The 18,165-nt window shown below is 44.3% G+C and overlaps 1 protein-coding gene across 3 annotated transcripts in view; it reads right to left on the minus strand.

The window, feature by feature from the left end:
- RHOBTB1 (Rho related BTB domain containing 1) overlaps nt 1–11,394 on the minus strand; it is an 84,887-nt gene extending 73,493 nt beyond the window's left edge. For 2 of the 3 annotated variants that reach the window (XM_019496696.2, XM_006278334.4), the window contains exons 1-3: nt 11,264–11,392; nt 10,786–11,008; nt 6,079–6,195 (exon numbers count right to left, since the gene is read on the minus strand). In XM_019496696.2, the coding sequence (XP_019352241.1) occupies nt 6,079–6,105 (27 nt within the window). In that variant the 5' untranslated portion in view covers nt 6,106–6,195; nt 10,786–11,008; nt 11,264–11,392. Of the gene's footprint in view, nt 1–6,078; nt 6,196–10,785; nt 11,009–11,263 lie in introns of all 3 variants that reach the window. The other variant, XM_019496697.2, reaches the window with a different exon arrangement.
- Between the last annotated feature and the right edge of the window lie 6,771 nt (nt 11,395–18,165).

Raw genomic sequence — 18,165 nt, forward strand, 5'->3', positions numbered from 1 at the left:
AAGTAGGGATGTGCATTTGCAGCAGCACACATGGTAGGGGCACTAATTTGTGCTGATACTTTGTGACACAGTGCACGCCCCTGCCTGTGCACTTTGCAGTGGGCTCTATCTGCTGCAGATGGGGCTAGCTGGGGCACAAGGTGCCCCACTGCGGTGCTAGCCAGCAGGCAGCCTCTGCATTGAGGTACCCTGTGTCCCAGCCAGCTGGGGAGCAGCACATGGAGCTATGGGCGGTCTGCTCCCCCATCTCTGCATGCTGAGGAGTCCCCACACTGAGGCACCCTGCACTCCAGCCACCTGCTCCGAGACTCCAGGTTGAGGCATGTGGAGATGGGCTGGCTGCTCCCTGTTTTTGAGGCACACCACCCCAGCACAGGACCTCTATGTCCCTAAGTGCAAGGGCTCCACAGTGAACCCCCTATGCTGAAGCACACAGAGACAGAAGAGCAGTCACGCCAGGGCTGCCTGCTCCCCCGTCTCGAGGTAAGCAGCTGAATGAGGTGCAGGGTACCTCAGTGCAGGGGGTCCCCTGTCTCCACATTTGTCCCAGAGCATACCACGTTGGTGTGTTTTGGGCGGCTTTTTTTCCTTTTTTTCCAGGGTTTATTTGCTACCAGGAAATCCTGGTAGCAAATTTTGCCCTGGCGCTGCAAATTAGCAGCACCACGCATGGTTTAATGTTCAATATGTGCGGTTTGTGGCACCACAAAGAGGTTTGCGATGCCACAAACTGCATGTGCCTGCACGTCTGAATTCAGCCCTAGTAGTCAGCATAAAAAAAAAATCAAAATATTATTATGCTTAAAACTCATTTACCACTCAGTATCTGTACTTCAAGTTGCATGCCATTTGTATAATTCTGATTACATAAACAAAATTTGTACTATTGAGTTCAGACCTTTTTAGTCAAGGCAGCATGCAATCAGTATGCAAAATATGACGTGGTGGCTGAGTGCATGAATGTGAACTAATAAATCTTAGAGTTCTGAACAATGAACAAACTATAAGAACAAGCTACTATGAGAGTTTTGTACTCAAACATTTGCTGTTTTGTCACTTGCCCTGGGAGCAGGGTTGAAATGATTCCCTTGTAGCCTTCGAAGGTCACTCTAATTTTTCCTAGGGATTCTTGTTGCATCAGCGATTTTCAAGTTTTGGTGGCTTCCCATTGTATGAGCATCCTATTTATTAGATCTTACTAAAGTGTCATGAAATAAAAAGCATGGTGTTTTTTTCTTTACAATGTACTAAACAAAACTGAAACCAATAGCATGTGTAATGCAACAATGAAAGTTTGCCCATTAAGGAAAAAACAAACAGGAAAATCCTGTTTTTGCCCATCCTGTTTTTCAGTGGCATGTATAGAAAATTAGGTATAGCATTTTAAGAGTAAAGTAATTCTCTTTTGCCATTGGAGAGAACATGCACATATCTAATAGCCACAAATGGGCTACTTCATCATGTGCACACATGTGAAATCTCCAACTCGGTGCTGAAATCTGTACTCAGACCTGACTTCACATCTGGACCTTGTTATCCATTTATAGGTGACAACTGCAGAACAATGTCATCTTATGATACACTTCTACCATCTATTTTTCTATTTTGACCTCTCTTCACTAAATCATCTTTGGGCACAATCTTTCCTGGCATTTCAGGCCTTTAAAACTGGCTGTCTTTGCTTCAAAACAAGGAAGAAAATACAACAAAGAATGATAATGCGTTAGAACAGCATTTCTCTCTAACACCACATGTGCTGGCTTTCTGCTATACCTGCACTAACTTGAAGTCTGACCAGTCTACACTTCACTCCTGCACTAATGACAAGTTTAAAATGGTCTGGTATGTTAAGAGCCTCCTGGGCTGGAAATGGGAGTTTAATAACAGAAGAAAGGGGAGTTTCAGTGGGATATACAGTCCTTTTTTCTAGCTCTTCCTTCAGGATGTTTCAGTAAATGTAAGAGCATCTTGAATGGAGCAGTTCCTTTGGTATTTTTAGGAGATTTCAAAAGCTCCCTCTTTTCAGGCTTTTACAAGCAACTCAAGGTACTAAGACAGCCCTCTTTATTCATACATGGGTATGCAATACCATCAATGCAGTTTTTAAAAGCTGAAATATTTCTAGGAAAATTATCCCTGAGAAGTATGTGTGTGCAACGTTTAGCTATGCAACTCTCCACTTACATACTAGTGCTGCTCTGGTCCTACTGATTTCTGCTGGATTTCTGCTACTAGTTTCTTCATAGAAATTCTCATGGCAACTGAAGAAAAATTCAGTTGTCAAAAATTAATGTTATAGGTTCTGAATTATTGTTAAAAGATAAGAACAGTGTCCAGTAACCCTGCCATATTTTGTTCCAAATACCAAACCAGCAGTGCTGGATTAAACGGTAGAATCAAGGGCAGCTTAATCTAACCATTGTTAATCTTTGGGAAACAGCCTTGTCAAATACAATTTACCATACAGCATCTCACTGCCACAGGAAAGAAAAGGTTCCCATCTATGTTCTTACAGTCTGATTCAAACTTGCAGTAATCAGTGGAAATATTTCCAGTACTTCAGTTGTTTCAGAGCAGTTTTGTAACCTTAATCAAAATAGAAAATCTGAAGATATTAATTACAACAGACAGCTCTTTAAATTCTCTGTTAATGAATGAAATGAGCAAGGTTATGCAATTTTAAACAATGAATACAAGGCATCATTTAATCAATGAAATGCATCAATGCCTCACTGCTATCTTCCACTTGACTATTTTCCTCACTGAACATGCTACCTTAAAAACAGTTTGGGTAAACAAATTAAGATTAAAGTATTTCTTCAGTGCTTTAATCATCTCCTTGAGAAGGGCATAATCCTGCACATCCTTGATATGATTACAGATGAGTAGGAGTATCAGAGCTTTATCCTATGAAAAGCCTGCAAATTCAGAGTTAATCCTGAAACACCTGTTATACTGATCTGTTCTTTTGAAACCCGGAGTTTCACAATAAACAGGGTCTGGCTGTATTACGACCATTCACGATAGTTTAACCACATCAGTTTGTCCTTTAAACACAGACCTTGTACTGGTTCAAAGCAGGAGCTAAATTCAATATATTACTGGATTGTATTACACTCCAGCAGTGCAACCCATTAGGAGTTTACAACAGTGTATCAACATTGAGCTAGTTATACCAGTATTAATTTTCCTTCATGTAGTCAAGGCCTTGAATCGCACACTTCTGAGGATGAAATCATTTCTATTACACGGTGCAACAACATAGGTTATTCAAAATCTTTGAGAAGTGTGTGAGTTGGGGGGCCATGCCTGAGTCCTGTGTGTGTGCGTGTGTGCGTGCACGCACACATGTGCATGCGTGTCCCAGACGCCTGGGTTTTGTGAGAAAGTGTGCATTTGAGTGAGCGCATGGTGCATTAGTCTGTAGAAAGTGAGATGAGTGGCTGCATATGCACTTGTAATGCGACTGGGAACTGTGCAAATGGTTGTAGAGCTTTGGCAAGTGCCCATTTTCTGTGGCATGAAACAAGCAGGAAAGGAGACCAGGACAGGCTTCTAACTTTGACACAGACAATGTATTTTGATGGGTTGTGTGTGCATGCTAGCAGTATTCTCCTCTTCCTAATATTGTGTGTGGGGAACAGGTACCCAAAACAGCTCTCTTCCTCCTTCACATAGATGCTGCAATTTGGGAGCACACTTCCATTCTATTGTACACTCTATGGAGTCTCCACAGCTTATTGACAACTGGGTCTGGAATTTACTATCTCTTACTGCTGTCTCCATTATCACCAAAGGGTGGCAATGTAGATTAGGAAAGAGATGTAGGTTTGAGAGCTTCAGGGGCTACGCAAGTATGTTATACATTTGGATTACTTGACTGGGTGAGAGAAGAATGTATGCCATCTAAGCTATTTACACATTCACAACCATGTTGCTCCAGCCTTTAGATATCCAAGAACAGAATTTAGACCCACAAGACATAATTTAAGACATTAACAGTAGCAGTAGCCATTATGGTCTGTTATTTGAATTGGTATTTAGGGACCTTTAAACAAATCCTAAAGAGTGCTCCAATGTCATTGTGGTTTCTTGTACTGATCAGTGAAGTCATGCTGGCAAATTAACATGTATTACAGAAGTAATTTACTCATAAACCTATGTGATATGTCAATAAAAAAAAAAAATTCTCCAAGTCAGTAGAAAGGACAAAAAACGTTAATCAAAGTCAACTGCATCCAACTACATCTATTTCTACACCTGAAGCAAGAAAGTCTGTGAGCATGTACATTTTTAACACGTTTAAGCATCTAACAACTGTTATTCAAGTGTTTTCTTTATCAATAAGGATTTTTAGACAAAGATAGAAACATTTAGAAGTATGATAATTGCCTGAAAGTTTCTGCTAAGCTATATCCAAGTTGCAAGAGCAAATCAAACATTCCCCTCCCCCATTTCAATTTAAAATAGGGGAAGCCTATTTATTTTCACGTTAAGTTTCTAGCTGCACATTTATGGCCAGAACAACCTTGTGCTATTATTATAGAAGTGGTGAAAGTTCCTTAATTATAGTGTTGCTAGTGGGAACCACTACTGCAAACACACAAAGAAAGAAGGATTAAAGGAATCCAATTCATCTCAAGTGTAACCCAAATGGAACTAGCTGTGTTGCCCCAGAGATAAATTTGGCCCAAAATTACTTTCCAGAGAAGATTGGAAAGTATTTGTTTAAATGTTACCATGGATTCCTCTTTATTTAGGACCAAATTCTCTACAGAGATGTGCAAGTATGTGAGATGACCACAAAGATGTGTCTACAACAAAAAGGCCTAGAACATGGCATGTAACTATGAAGTAGAACCTGTAAAACCACAAGAATTGAAGCAAATGGCAGGTGGAAAGGGTTACTTGACCCCAATGAGAGAGTGATTTCAGACTGACCTAGGTTTGTATGGCCTTCAATAAACGTTGTGCCTCTCAGATACCATGCATGTGGGTACCTATCTGATTTGGGGCCCCTTTGGGAGCTTGCCCAGTCTTTGGCAAACTGGTCTAAACTGGGACCCAGGAAAGATGGGAACTTTTGTCACGCTGCAATTAATTTAAAACTACTTTCAGAAGTGTCCTCTAATTGTGTGTTCCTATTATGGTAAATATCAAAACATGAGATATATAGGGCCTTGCTTTTTTTAAAGTGTTAAGCAATGACAATTCTAATTAACAATGAGACGCATGGCCCCAAACAAAACAAGGAAACAAACAAAAAAAACCCCAGGAACTGAGCTTCTCAAGTTAGGCACCTAGTTGTTTAGATTCTCCAAATTAATGGGAACTTGAGGATTTTCCCTTTAAAAGTCTCTTAGTTCTTTAAGAGCAATATTATCCTGTAAATTACCAGTGTGTTGGGTAATCGAGATGGAAAGTGAGGAGAAATGGAGATATGGTGCATGTAGCAAGGTCCTTTGTTACTTCCATGAATTGCATAGGAAAGAAAAAAAATACTACTATTTGCTTCTATTAATCCGTTTTTCAGATGAATTATGTTGGGATGAATCAAAACATTTCACAGTAGCCATTTATATATACTGTGGTATGTAAAATTAAATATTGGTTTACAGAACTACCTTTATTTCTTTCGTATAATACTACTACTACTGTTAATTTTTTTTATTTTCTAAAATGCATGTGGTTGTCGTCAGGGATGTAAGAGGTTGAGTGGCTTGCAGGACTCCCTAGTTAAGTAATAGCTTCCAATACAGAGAACCGCTTCAAGCAACTTCAATGTGCTTTGAAGAGATGCCCATTACTTCAGTGGGCCTTGGACAGGACTCTGAATGTTAAATACTTTTCCTTATAGTGGGTACACTTTCTTTGTATGTTGCCGAAATGCCATCTGCCAGTAGATTTATTCTGAAGGTTTTGTGGTTTTCTAAATGCTCGTGATAAATATATTCTCTAAACTGCTTTAGAAGATACATGTCCCAAGACATGCAATAGACAATTGCAGTCTATTGTCAATAAACTGCAATAGACACAATAAACTAAGTGAGAATTTATATTTTTTCTGGGAATACTCACTTCACCAGAAGAGAAAGTAGAGTTCATATCCACTGTAAAATGCTTGTTCAAAAACCCACTTGTGTTATGCAGCCTCTCCTCTGTTTGCCTCTCCTCTGTTTCTTTAGTGTAGTTCCCCTGCAGAAAAAAGTATGACATAACTTTTATCATGGTCAGGCTAAAAAATATCATACTCGGTACCAATGGCATCTCTAGTGATTTATTTTATCTTGGAAAACAAACCTATCCTCTTTTTGATGGAAACAATATTTTAACCTATGCAAATGCAGGGTGACCTGATATCAATGCTAACAATTTAACCACTAGAGCCACCTGTTCTTGAGAAAAAATGAGTAAACAGGTCAGCTGAATGCATTTGTGTATACATATTAAGTCAATCAGAAGAAACTAGATAAAGTAAATTGGCAGCATGCCATTTTGAAGTAAAGTCAATATATATATGCTCCACCTTAGGGCTTTTTGTGAAACCCGACACTACTATATCAAACTGCTGCACAGGGAAATTAGATCTTTATTGTTTCATCGCTAGTAGACTTCATGGAATTTTTCTGTTCTTCACCTTAATCCTTATAAGGGATTATATTTTTAACCTGGAAGAGGACCTGGCAGTAGGCCCGGTGGTGGTGAGGTTCCCTTTTAGTCTGGTTTTCCCTGGAACATACAAAGGGGAGAGCCTCCTGATTCTACACAAGCTGAAGCATCTGTATTGCTTTTAGCTTTTGTCCTAGATTCAGTGAATTATAGTAGAGCAGCCTGGAGATGACAAATATCTGGATTACTGTGACCTGAATGTCATCTAGCAGGAAGAGCAGATATTTTCCAACAGCTAAAGCTGGAAGCAACAAATTTTCTGCCCTGATACCAGGAAGTCTCAACACATCAAACAGTACAGTAGTGTAACCAGGGTAGGCACCCAGCCTGAATGCCAACTTAGAGGAGACACCCTGGGAGTTTTTGCTATGCAGACACAGTCCTGCACTACTCAGCTGTAGAAGCTAGGCAGCCCTACACCTTATAGTGTATGGGAGCAGGGAGCAACATTGTGCTCCCTATGGAATTTTTGTAAGCAACACTTCCCTCACATTCCCTAGATCTGCTATGGGGCAAGAACAGGGCACCAGTGGCAGCCCACACCACGGGGATGCTGCAACTGCCAGGCAGACTTGCTGCACACAGGCTGCAGGAACCCCAGGGTGCATATTTATTGAACGTGGGGAGTGGAGCTGCACCTCCTGTGGCAAAAATCCTGGAGGGAGCAGGAGGTGGGGACCAGGAGATAATTGTTTTGTGCCCCGCCCCCACCTATAAACTAGAGCACAGGGCTGCCTGGCTTCTATGGCTGGGTGGCACGAAGCGGCACCTGCATAGCAAAGAATTTGAGGAAGGTGGGGGAGAGGGGCAGGAGATTCTGGTGCTCCTGCTGCAGCTGGTATACAGTAAGCTTGTTCCTCAGCTGAAGCATCATCCTGTGCTCATACTACTAAGGCAGCAGCTGCAGCTGTTCCTAAAGTGCAGAGAGGGCAGAGACAGGTAAGACTGTCCCCTCCCCCCCTCCAGTGGGAAGCACTCTGCTAAGGGCACTGCAGGAGCTTGCTAAACCTCTGAAATAGTATTCAGAGGTTACACAACAGTTTGGTAAGAGATGACAAAAGGCAGGCATCTTCAATTCAAGAATTGTGGTCTGCATTGTTTTTCTGATCAGTGACATCTGCAACTGCCTAGAAGCTTTTGGTCTGAAAGGCTAAATCCCATGCTTACGAAGGCACTGGATATACCCATGGAAAGTAAGATAAAATGCTGCGTGCCACTTGAGAGGTGACTAGCTCTGCTGCCACTAATACACATCACCTGTCCAAGTAACCTCATGGAGACCCACTGTGCAAACTACTGCAATCCTTCCAGCATATCCAATATATTTTTCTCATTCTCTCTTTCCCTCTCTCCGTGTTCTTTATCAAAAACACAATTCCCCAAGAAATTCTTGAAATCACTACCTTCTCTGAAACTCACACAAGTGCACAAAAATAACATACAATATGATCTGGCATGCATCACTGCTGGCTTATCAAATTGTCCTGTTATAAAATGCATCTCTGAACTACATACAAATATTATTTTGTTCCCTTTATTCCCATATTGCCCCATTTCTAAAACAGCTGTTACCAATTCATCTGTTCCTGAACACTAGTTTTGTTCAGGAACTCAATATAGCCTCAGCTGTAACAGCTGAGGAGCAAGCTCACTGTCCAATGTAGCCGTGAACAAGAGATCCTGAACAGATCCTGAACATATATCTCTGTATTATGTAGGGTTATTTGCTTTTTTCTTCCCAAAGTCTTGCTTACCAGTTTTCTAATAATCTTTCTCCAGTTTCCTCTCAGTGACATCCATAGGTATATTAGATTCATTAAAATTCTATTTCATCTTAACTCTGCAAGTTCCACCTGAAACATTTAGCTCATTCAGAATTTCTTTTCAAGAATAATCAATAATTATTTCTATTCCTGTCCTACTAATGGCCAAATTAAGAATCCCCTACTTGCAGGAGCAAGATGGATTTTAGCTGTTATGCTGTTTGTAAGTGAAGTCAACTCAGTTGTTGAAGGAAAATAGTTATGATAAAAAATCCACTTTAACTGCAATCTTACCTGCTTATAAAGACACTACCCAATTATTTCCATTTTACAGAAATAGATTTAAAACCAAAGGGGGTAAAAGCAATCCTATTAGGGCTTCAAATGAGAGACAGGCTGATCATGGTAGTGAGCCTGATTGTACTTTCAAGAGCCATAGATCTTCCCCTCCTTTGCACCCAGCAAGCTGTGATATGTGTTCTGCAGGAGAAAAGATGGTAAGTAGGAAGCCAGGAGAGAATGGGAATGGGTAAGCCAGGCCTGCAACCACCTCATCCCAGCCTTGTAGAGCTCAAGGTGGGATCAATTCATCACCATTATGAGTCCTTCCCCCATCCATGGGGAAAATCTTGTGGGGGAAGGGGAGGGGTGTCTTGTGGCAGTCATCGTTGATGCGCCACTACTAACACAGAAACACAAAAGTCTATATGCAGTGCTTGGCTTCTGGGTTCAATTCAATTCAAAGGGAGAATACCCTTTGGTCAGTGTTGATCTAGGACATCACTAGGTTTGTGTATAAACCCAATCATTTGCTCTGCAGCAGGGAAATTATTCTCTTAAAGGAAAGATAGGAGTTAGGTCTTTGCCCCTCAGTATTTAAGTTTTAACAACACGGCCTTACCCAAGGTTTCCCTTCAGACATAAAATCCACACAAATTATTGGATTACTTGCAGAAATGGCATTTGAGTTGTGGGTGTCCTGAATAGAAGCTAAAGTATGACCTCTTCTACATCCCATCCAGCCACCAGGAAAGGGAAAGGTCCTGGGATTCCTATGAACATGCTGTACTTGGAACCTGCACATGCACTCAGTACTGACTTTCACCTAGTCAGGTGCATTATAAATTTGAAGTTCCACCCTCTTCTGCTATAAGAAAGTATGAGCTTTCTCTCCATCTCCTAATACACAACTTTTTCTTCAGAGCCTGCTGACAACTGTAAGGAACTAGGGAGGAAGAACAGAAGTCTTTACTACTCTCCCCTTCTACAGAGTCTGATTTGGGGGGTTGTGTTCTGCTTCTTAGTCAATAACTTTAGCCTCTGGTTTTGCTTCTGCATCTCACAATTTTCCTAAGAATTAGCAGCACGATATTGATAGGATTCCCAACAGTTTCTCTTAACCTTCTCAAAGGCTTAATATTGAAATCAACCAAAAAAAAAAATCTTGTTGATTTCACTCTTCTGTTTTCTACATCTGCTGAATTGGAGCAGCCTGTTCAAAAAATCAGAAAAAGACAGCACTGCACCTGTTTGCATTTGGAAGATTATCTTCACAGCTACACTGTCTGCTTGGTTAAAACAAACACAGAGATTGTGCAGCAGCTGCTGGTAAAGATTCCCTCAGTCAAAAGCACAAGTAAATTTTCTATGCCCTACCCAAAGCTATAACCCTAGATTTCCTTCCAAGCTACCTGTGCAATTAATAGCCTGTTTGGAGCAACAGATAAATAACTACCGTGCTTGGCTGCCCTGATCACAGTCTACCTTCTCCACCCCCAGTGATACAGATAAGTCAGCTTTACTGGATGGATCTTTGTACTCCATGAATGCTGTCTGCCATCCATAAATACTTCAGGGAAAAATCTTTCCAGGGCCAGGAATACGATGTTTTTGTTCATGCACTGACCACTACTCCGCTAGTGTGTAAACACAAATCAAGCACATGCTAAGTTACAGCTGTTACCATGTTTCAAACACAGGATCATTTACAAGTACCTAAAGAATCTATTAAGAGCAGGGTTTGATTTTCACCGTGACAGCTCCTCATCCATATCCAGAACATAAATATGCTTAAGCCCCGACTCAAACTCTGAGGATGTTCGGAGTACCAAGAAGAATACGGCAGACAAGAACAGAGAAAAACCCCTCTCCCATCCAGAAGCTTTCCAACAGCATCACATCAGCGCCCTTAACAACTGATTGAATAAGGAGACCAACTTTCGACAGAGACAAAACAAAACACGTAGCTTTATAGGAAAAAAGTTGTATGGCAAACAATTTTGACACATGCTGTCTTAGATTTACTAGCCAAAAAGACCCTAGACATCAATTCCCAGCTTTCTGTCAGAGGTACCTGTTCTTCACACTCCTCTAATGCCGCTTCCTCCTCTCACCCGGGACAGTCCAGCTCGCCAAGCTCCTGGGCCACACCGACAAGACTTTTTTTCGTCCTCAAAGCCTGACCCAGGCAAGATCTGCCTCGAATGCGTGGGGACGATGCTTCACGAGCTCAGCATCCACGTGAAAACCTGGGACTTCAATCCAGCGCGCCCGGACAAGCGTTTAAGAAGAATCGGCTGAAAATAAAAGACAAGCCCTGATCTTACAATTCCTTCCCGCTTCCCCCGGCTGCTCTTGCCCCAGAGCGCCAGGACAGCAGCAGAGAGCGGATGTCGCCGGTTGCAGCAGATCTGCTACGAGGCAGCGGGGCTGCAAAGCTGGGCCGGTCCCCAGCTCCCTCCGGCTGGGCCAAGCACAAGCCCGAGAGTGCTTTTCCGGAGGCAGATCGCTCCGGGGGAGAGAGGCGGCAGGATGTCTCCGCCATACCTCACCTGAGCGGAGCCATTCAGCTGTAGCGGGCGAGCACACCCAGAGCTCTGCTCTGCCCCCGGCCTCTGGGCGGGCTGGCTGGCCGTCCGCCCGCTCGCAGCCGTCACGTGACCACCGGGGCCGGGGCGCCACAAGTTGCTGCAGCTGCTGCTGCCGAGCTCAGCGTACTGGGGGCGGGGTCAGCGCGGGTGATGCCCTGCTCCCTCCTTCCCTCCGTGCCGTGGGGGCTGGTGTCAGACCCCCCCAGGAAAGCCTGCAGTTTCTAGGCACGAGGCAGGGGCTGAGCGGGAAGGGGCGGAACCCCCAATTCTGCTCCTGGCACCCCCAGGTCTAGTATTCTGCCCCTCACGGAGCTGCTTGTGGTGGAGAAGCCAAGGGCCACTCCTCCCTCCGTTCCCCCACACACGTCCCCCGGTCCCAGAGAGTATGGCATTGCCTGGGCTCCAGACTCAAATCTCTCTCTCCACGTGAGGAGGGTCAGAGCCCGCCATTATGAGAGCAGGGCACCTGGTTGCCACCTCTCTCTTTCCCTGCTCTTGGGAGTCACATTATCCAAGTCCCCTTGCAAGGCATCCAGGCCTATGCTCCCTTTAAGAAAGAAAAGACCTGGGCATCTCAGTCTGCAACTACAGGAACCAGGCAGTGAGAAGAGCAGGCTTTGGGCCTGGTGGCACTTCAGGTGGATGTGGTCTTGCTTCATCCTGGGTTACCCAGGGATCAAGAGGACCCAATACGTGGTAACATAGCCCAGCAACGCTAGTAGCCTCTGACGAGGACCTCTGATTACAACATGCTAGTTTATGCTGCTGTGTCTTCACTCCTGCTGTTACCAGGGGTAGCCAGATTAGCACTGGCATACACTTGACTCCACTTGAAGCATGTGTATAAGTAATTTTTTCTTAAATGTGAAACACCCTGTTGTTTTTGGCTGGGTAGAACCCTGATGCAATGGCATCTTCCTTTTATCTGTTTTAAGGCTACTACTACCCAGGATGTTTGCACCCAGGGACAGATTAACACATAGGCAAACTACATATGTGTCTAGGGCCCTAGGTGAAGAAGGGTCCCAGTTGTGCTTATTTTACATATTATAATTATTGAGTGAAAAAAGTAGGGGTCCACAAGTTTGGTTGCCTAGGGCCTACTAAAGGATTAATTTGGCCCTGTTTGCATCTTTGCAAACTCCTAAATTCCATTTAGACACAGGGTAGAGTTGTTGCTGGGTTCTGGTTGCAGGATTAGGGTTTGTATTTTTCTGGGGTTAGTAACCTTCTGCTAACTGTTTTACAATATGCCATTCACCTCAGTCTGTAGCCTCAAGGGCTAGATCCCTGACTTTTTGCAGCTGGTGAAGCTGACATTCCCCATTTAATCTTTTCTTGATCTCCAACACCTGTGTATCTACAATATTTTAAATCAGAGGCCACCAGTGTACTGTTAGAAATACTGTGGTAATTACACATACTAAAAGCACAGGGAGTGTGAGTCATGCAGCATGCAGATTGAATAGATGGCATGTATGTTACTATATCTGCTATTCAGGTGACCCAAGTTTGATTTTTCAGCCCCAGCCTTTTGTTAGTCAGATCAGGAGGAGTTTAGAGGACTGCAGAGACACTACATGGAGGCTGTGGTGGAAGGGTGATAAGATTTCCCATCAACTTGATGGTGACATTGATTAAGGAGCATTACTGACAGGCTCAGCAGGGAATTCTTTCCAGTTCTTCTTGAGTAGGAAGATAATACTGTGATGTGGGGCCCAGATAAAGCAAGCCCTGGCAATCTAGTAAGAAGTAAAGATTGGACTTGACCTCAAGCTGCTTTCCTGCTTGAACCCAAAAGAGGAGAACTTTAACTTTGTGGTGCTTGCTAAGCAGTGTCAGTGCGTTTAAAAGTCCCGAGTCGGAATTCTGGAATTACAAGGTTTTGAAGAAATAAAAAAAAATGGGGGGAGGATGGATTTACTTTCTGCTTTTAAGTGTTATGTCCAAGGCTGTGTGTAGACAAAATGAGGGGTTTGTGTGCATATCATTTTAAAGTGGGTTAAATACTTTTGCACTGGTTAAATGGTGTTGGTGTTTGCATGTGTTGGTGGTGTATTGCACATTAATTCCAGCTGCTGTAGCAAATTCGGCAGCATAATGCACTTTAAATGGCTTTGGGCGCAGCAAATGAAAACTCCTTCTCGGAGTTTTTGTTTGCTGCTCCTACAGCCACAGAGCGAAGCACTGGGCTCCATGCAGCTCTTCAGGAAGCCTGGCAGCAGCCCAGGAAGGCAGGCTCTGCCCAAGGAAAAAAAAAAAGAGTGGGGAGCCTGATCTCTCCCCCGCCTAGCCCCCAGAAGCCTGCCTGCCTGAGCTGTGTGGGGGCCCGGTGCTTCCCTCCGCGGCTGCAGTGCCCGCTGGGACTGCCCAAGCTGAGTGCCTGCAGGTGGTTCCCGGGGGGAGGCGGGGGATGCCACTGCTGCAGAGGGAAGCACCAGCCCCCTCCCTGCCCGCAGCTCAGGGACCGCTCCACCCACTGGCAGCTCGCCCTCCCCTCCCTGCTGCCAGAGAGGCAGGTAAGTTCCTGTGTGTGCATGACATGGGGGTTTAAAGGGCCCTACGTTGAAACGGTGTTTTAAAAAACCCCACTGCTCCAATATAGGGCTCCCGTTCATTTACACATGCCCCAAGATTCTAAACCATGAGAACTAGAAACTTTTAGGGTATATTTTCATGGCCCACTGTGGTATGAGCTGAGGAGCATGGTAATGTAGCCTGGGTAGGATCTGGTTACTTCCAGTATCACAGCTAGGTCATGAGGAGCTGTTTGGGTATCTTTAGCTATGAAAGCGGGGCCGGTGGCTGCACATGTGCGACGGGGCTGAGGTGGCTGGAGGCGCTCCAGGGACGCACAGCTGCCCCCAGCACAGCCAGCCGTGCATTCTGGAGCAAGAGCGAGGCCAAGCCGGGCTGACGCAGGGCCCACACGCAGCGCTTCTCCAGCCTGGGCCCAGCGATCGCAGTGCCTGCGCAGCCTCTTTGTACCTCCTGGCTCCGCCTCGCCTTCAGGCTGCTTTGTCCTTTCCTCCCAGGCTGCAGTACTGGGAAGACGTCCAAAGGGCGGCCAAGTGGCCGTGGGTACAGGCAAGTGTACAGGGCAGAAATCCCCACCCCCTATCCCTTCCTGCCCCGCCCGCTCGGAGCCGGCCACTGGGGTGAGGTATCCCCGGCTGGCCTTACAACTTCCGTTTCCACTTGGGTTCTGGTACGTTCCTGCCTTTTGCCCAGCTGAGAAGGGCTGAGATCCAAGGGAGTGCGGGAACAGGAAATAATTCCCACTGCAAAACTGAAGGGGGAAAAAAAAAAGGGCGGGGGAAGAGGGCAAAAACATGTCCCTCCTGCTTAAAGCTGAGCACTTGGCTCTTGGAAATGGGCTATCACATTTCCCATCTTGATAAACTGTAGGTTTCACCCGGTTTTGCATGGCTTGAACTGCATGAGTCCAGTTGAATCTGGTTTGGACAGATCTGTCTTACTGCAACCATTTGATTCTAGTTCAGACTGGTTCAAACCCAGTTCAGTCCAGCTCAACCCAAGAGGTGACTCAGGTGCTCCAGCCCCTGCACCTCAGTTCCTGACCCATGAGATTTAAATGCTGCCTTCACAGGCCAGCTGGGCAGGAGACGAAATTTCAAGACTGCAGGGAGAAGAGGTTGGGCTGGGAAGGAGGGACCAGGACTATCTTGGGAAGCTATCCCTGCAGGCTTTACATGTTGTCCAGTTGGGTGGCACACAAAGCAATTTAATGGGCAGGGAGTTGCATCCTGGGATCAGGGAGGCTATCCCTGGCCCTGCTTCCCAACCCCTCCAGCTTTAAGTCACCCCATATGCAGCCAGCCCATTTGAGCTGCACATGAGGCTATTCAAAACCCTGAGGAGGAGGCAGAGGACAGGCTGTCAAGTTGTGCTCCCCTAAGGGTGGGGATGGCTCAGAGAATAACTAGTACCACTTAGCTGGAGAGCATACCTGTATAGATCTCCAGCTAGGGAGCTGGAACACATATACGATCCAGCTCCTGGGCTATTTTTCTACATGTAAGAAATTCAGAGGAATTCTTATCAATTGAAATTAATGCCTGTCTATGGCCTAAAACAGTTTCCAAACATATTTCCACTTGTGCAATAGGTTGGTATATTATCCATTAATAATTAAAGAAGCTTGCACATAATCAGAAGATTCCCAGAGATGGGCCTTAAAGAAAAGAAAGCAAACAAATTAAGATTGTGAGAATATCAGTTAAATATATAGTAAATTTTAAAACTTTGGATAAATCCTGAAAAGAAAATACTTGTTATCTGATTTATTATATGCAAGAAAAAGGAAAGACATTTTTGTTATGTGGTTTTATACCCCATGAATGGGAAATTCCTTTGTTTGGTTATGGATTTTTTTTGGTTAAATAGGATAGCATGTACCTTCGTGTTGGGGAGCATCTTCTGTGACAGATAGGCATTGGGGGTGGTGTAGTTGTGTAATTCCCATTAACACAAACAAACACTGTCGAAATTCCTGTACTTTGATCTGGAAATGTGTTCTTAATTATCATCAATGAGACAGTTTTAAATAGATGGGTGAGCTCACAGGGTTATCTCCGGTGTCTGTTCAGAAGACAGCCTTGCATTCATCTTATGTTTTCAGCTTTGCTGAAACATAGCTGTATGAGATAAAATCAACCTACCAAAAAGGTACATGCTGAACTTTTTAAAATCAGCTTTTATGAACATTTAATTACTTGTTTTTAATTTACTTTCTTTAGCACTTAAGATGAATTTAATGATTACAAAGAGTGTTTGATTGACAGTCCTGGAATTGGACTCCTATATTTAATCCTAAATCATATGAAACATTAACTGTAGTAGAACAGTTTTCTCCCTGCTACCCTGGATGGAACATAGCTGGTTAAAGGCTAGTCCAGTCTCTATGCACGTTCACCTTTTTGCTGAAAATTATGTCATTAAGTTCCAATGGTGTTGTTGCTCTTACAGATGTTTCAGGGTGCAGACACGTGGCATAACTGCTATGGATTTTACTCCAGGGTAAATTTTTTTCTATAGCAGGAAGCTCTTCCAGTGTGGCTTCCCTCACCAGGCACTATTGCACACTTGAACACCAGGTATTGAGAAAACTGGCTTGCACTGAGCAAAGGGCTTTCTGGGAATAAGAACATAAGAAGTTCCATACTGGGTCAGATTAATGGTACATCAAAGCCTATTATCCTGCCTCTGAGTGACTAGCAGTAGGTGTTTTAGAGGGAGAGTATATGAACAGCGTATGTCTAGAATGATCCCTCAATTCCTTGTCATACCCTCTCTGAATCAACCATCATTGGTTTAGGGGTGTCAAAGGATATATTTTAATAGTTCCATTTAATAGCTGCAAATGGACCTTTCTTCTGACAAAATTGTCTAGGGGAGTGGAAACACAATCAGTAAACCAATGTGAGATTTATTGGTGTATGTAGAATAATTTTTAACTGCTTAGAGCAGGTCTGAGGGGTCTGCAAGGGGGTCTGAGAACCTACAGGGTTTAGTGGGGTCCATTAGGACTGTGACTGAGCTGAAGCCTCAGGGCAGCCTCCCTATCTATTATCTTTTTCAACCAGATGTGGCAGCAGGTGAAAAGAGAAGACACCTGCAGGGCGGAGCTGGCACGGTCACAGGGCGCTAGGGGTATCACAGCCATCTCTAGGGACCCTACTCTGTGACAAACTGCAGCTTCCCAGAAACCCCTGCACCTATCTCCTTGAAACCTGGCAGGATTCATGGCCTCAGCAGGGGTTACCATGCCTGCTTTTTTAATTCCACTACACCTTAACACACACACAACACAAGTTTTGCTTGTCAGCAACTTGAGGTGCAGTTTCCCAGAAACCCCTGCACCTATCCCCTTGAAAGCTGGCAGCCTTCGTGGCCTCAGAGGGTGCTACCATTCCTGCAATTGTCATCAGAATCAGGCACGAAATGACAAAGTTATAGGCATTTTAGTCATTCCCCATCATAGTCTATGGCTGAAACACCAAAAGAGCGTCGAAACAGCATCGAAACTCAGAACAGTTTCAGCCTAAATGAAATGAAACAGCGATTTGAAATGCTGAAATGAATTGCTGTCCTGTTGAAATGCCAAATCTGAAACAGAAACGAAACACAAGTGTTTTGCACAGCCCTAGAATCACTCCACTCCCAGTTGAAAACCCTTTGTCAGGCTGAGGAAGCACCTGCAGTTGGTGTGGTGTGTGTGCTCTTCCTGGATGGAAGGAATAGTAAAGAAGGTAGAGGTTGGCATGCAATGCAGGCAAGAAAGCCAGTCAGTGAAAATGGAAATGGAGGCAACAGGGGGTGAGAGATGGGCTGGGGTAGGGGGGAAGGGGGATGTAGCAGGTAAAGGTAGAGAGGTAGCTGGGGAGTCAGATGCAGGTTGTAGTGTGTCATAACTCCAATGTCTATATTGAGTCCATGAATTTCTGTATCCAGGAGGTTGATGAAGTGAAGTTCATATGCTTATCTGTGAAAAGTGGTGCAGTTTCCCAGAAATAAGGGGTGAGAGACAGGCTGGGGTCAGGAGGAAGGGTTTTTCAACCCGAAAGCTTGCTAAGATATATTTCTCCAACTATTCAGTTGGTCTACTAAAAGATATCAGATTGAACCAAAGAACCTTGTCTGCCCGGTGTGTGATTCCAGAGCTCTGTACCCTCCCTACACTGTGGCCCACGCCTTGCAGATGGTACCCCAGGAAGCTAAGCTGAGCTCACCTGGAGCCTCACAACTCTACTGCAACCAGCCCTCTCCGGCTTTCAAAGATCTTAGGGGTTTGGGCTTTCCCCAGCTAGGACTGTGCGTGTGTGTGTGATGGCTGGAGGTTA

This window comes from Alligator mississippiensis, chromosome 6, assembly GCF_030867095.1.
Source record: "Alligator mississippiensis isolate rAllMis1 chromosome 6, rAllMis1, whole genome shotgun sequence".
Lineage (NCBI taxonomy): Eukaryota > Metazoa > Chordata > Crocodylia > Alligatoridae > Alligator > Alligator mississippiensis.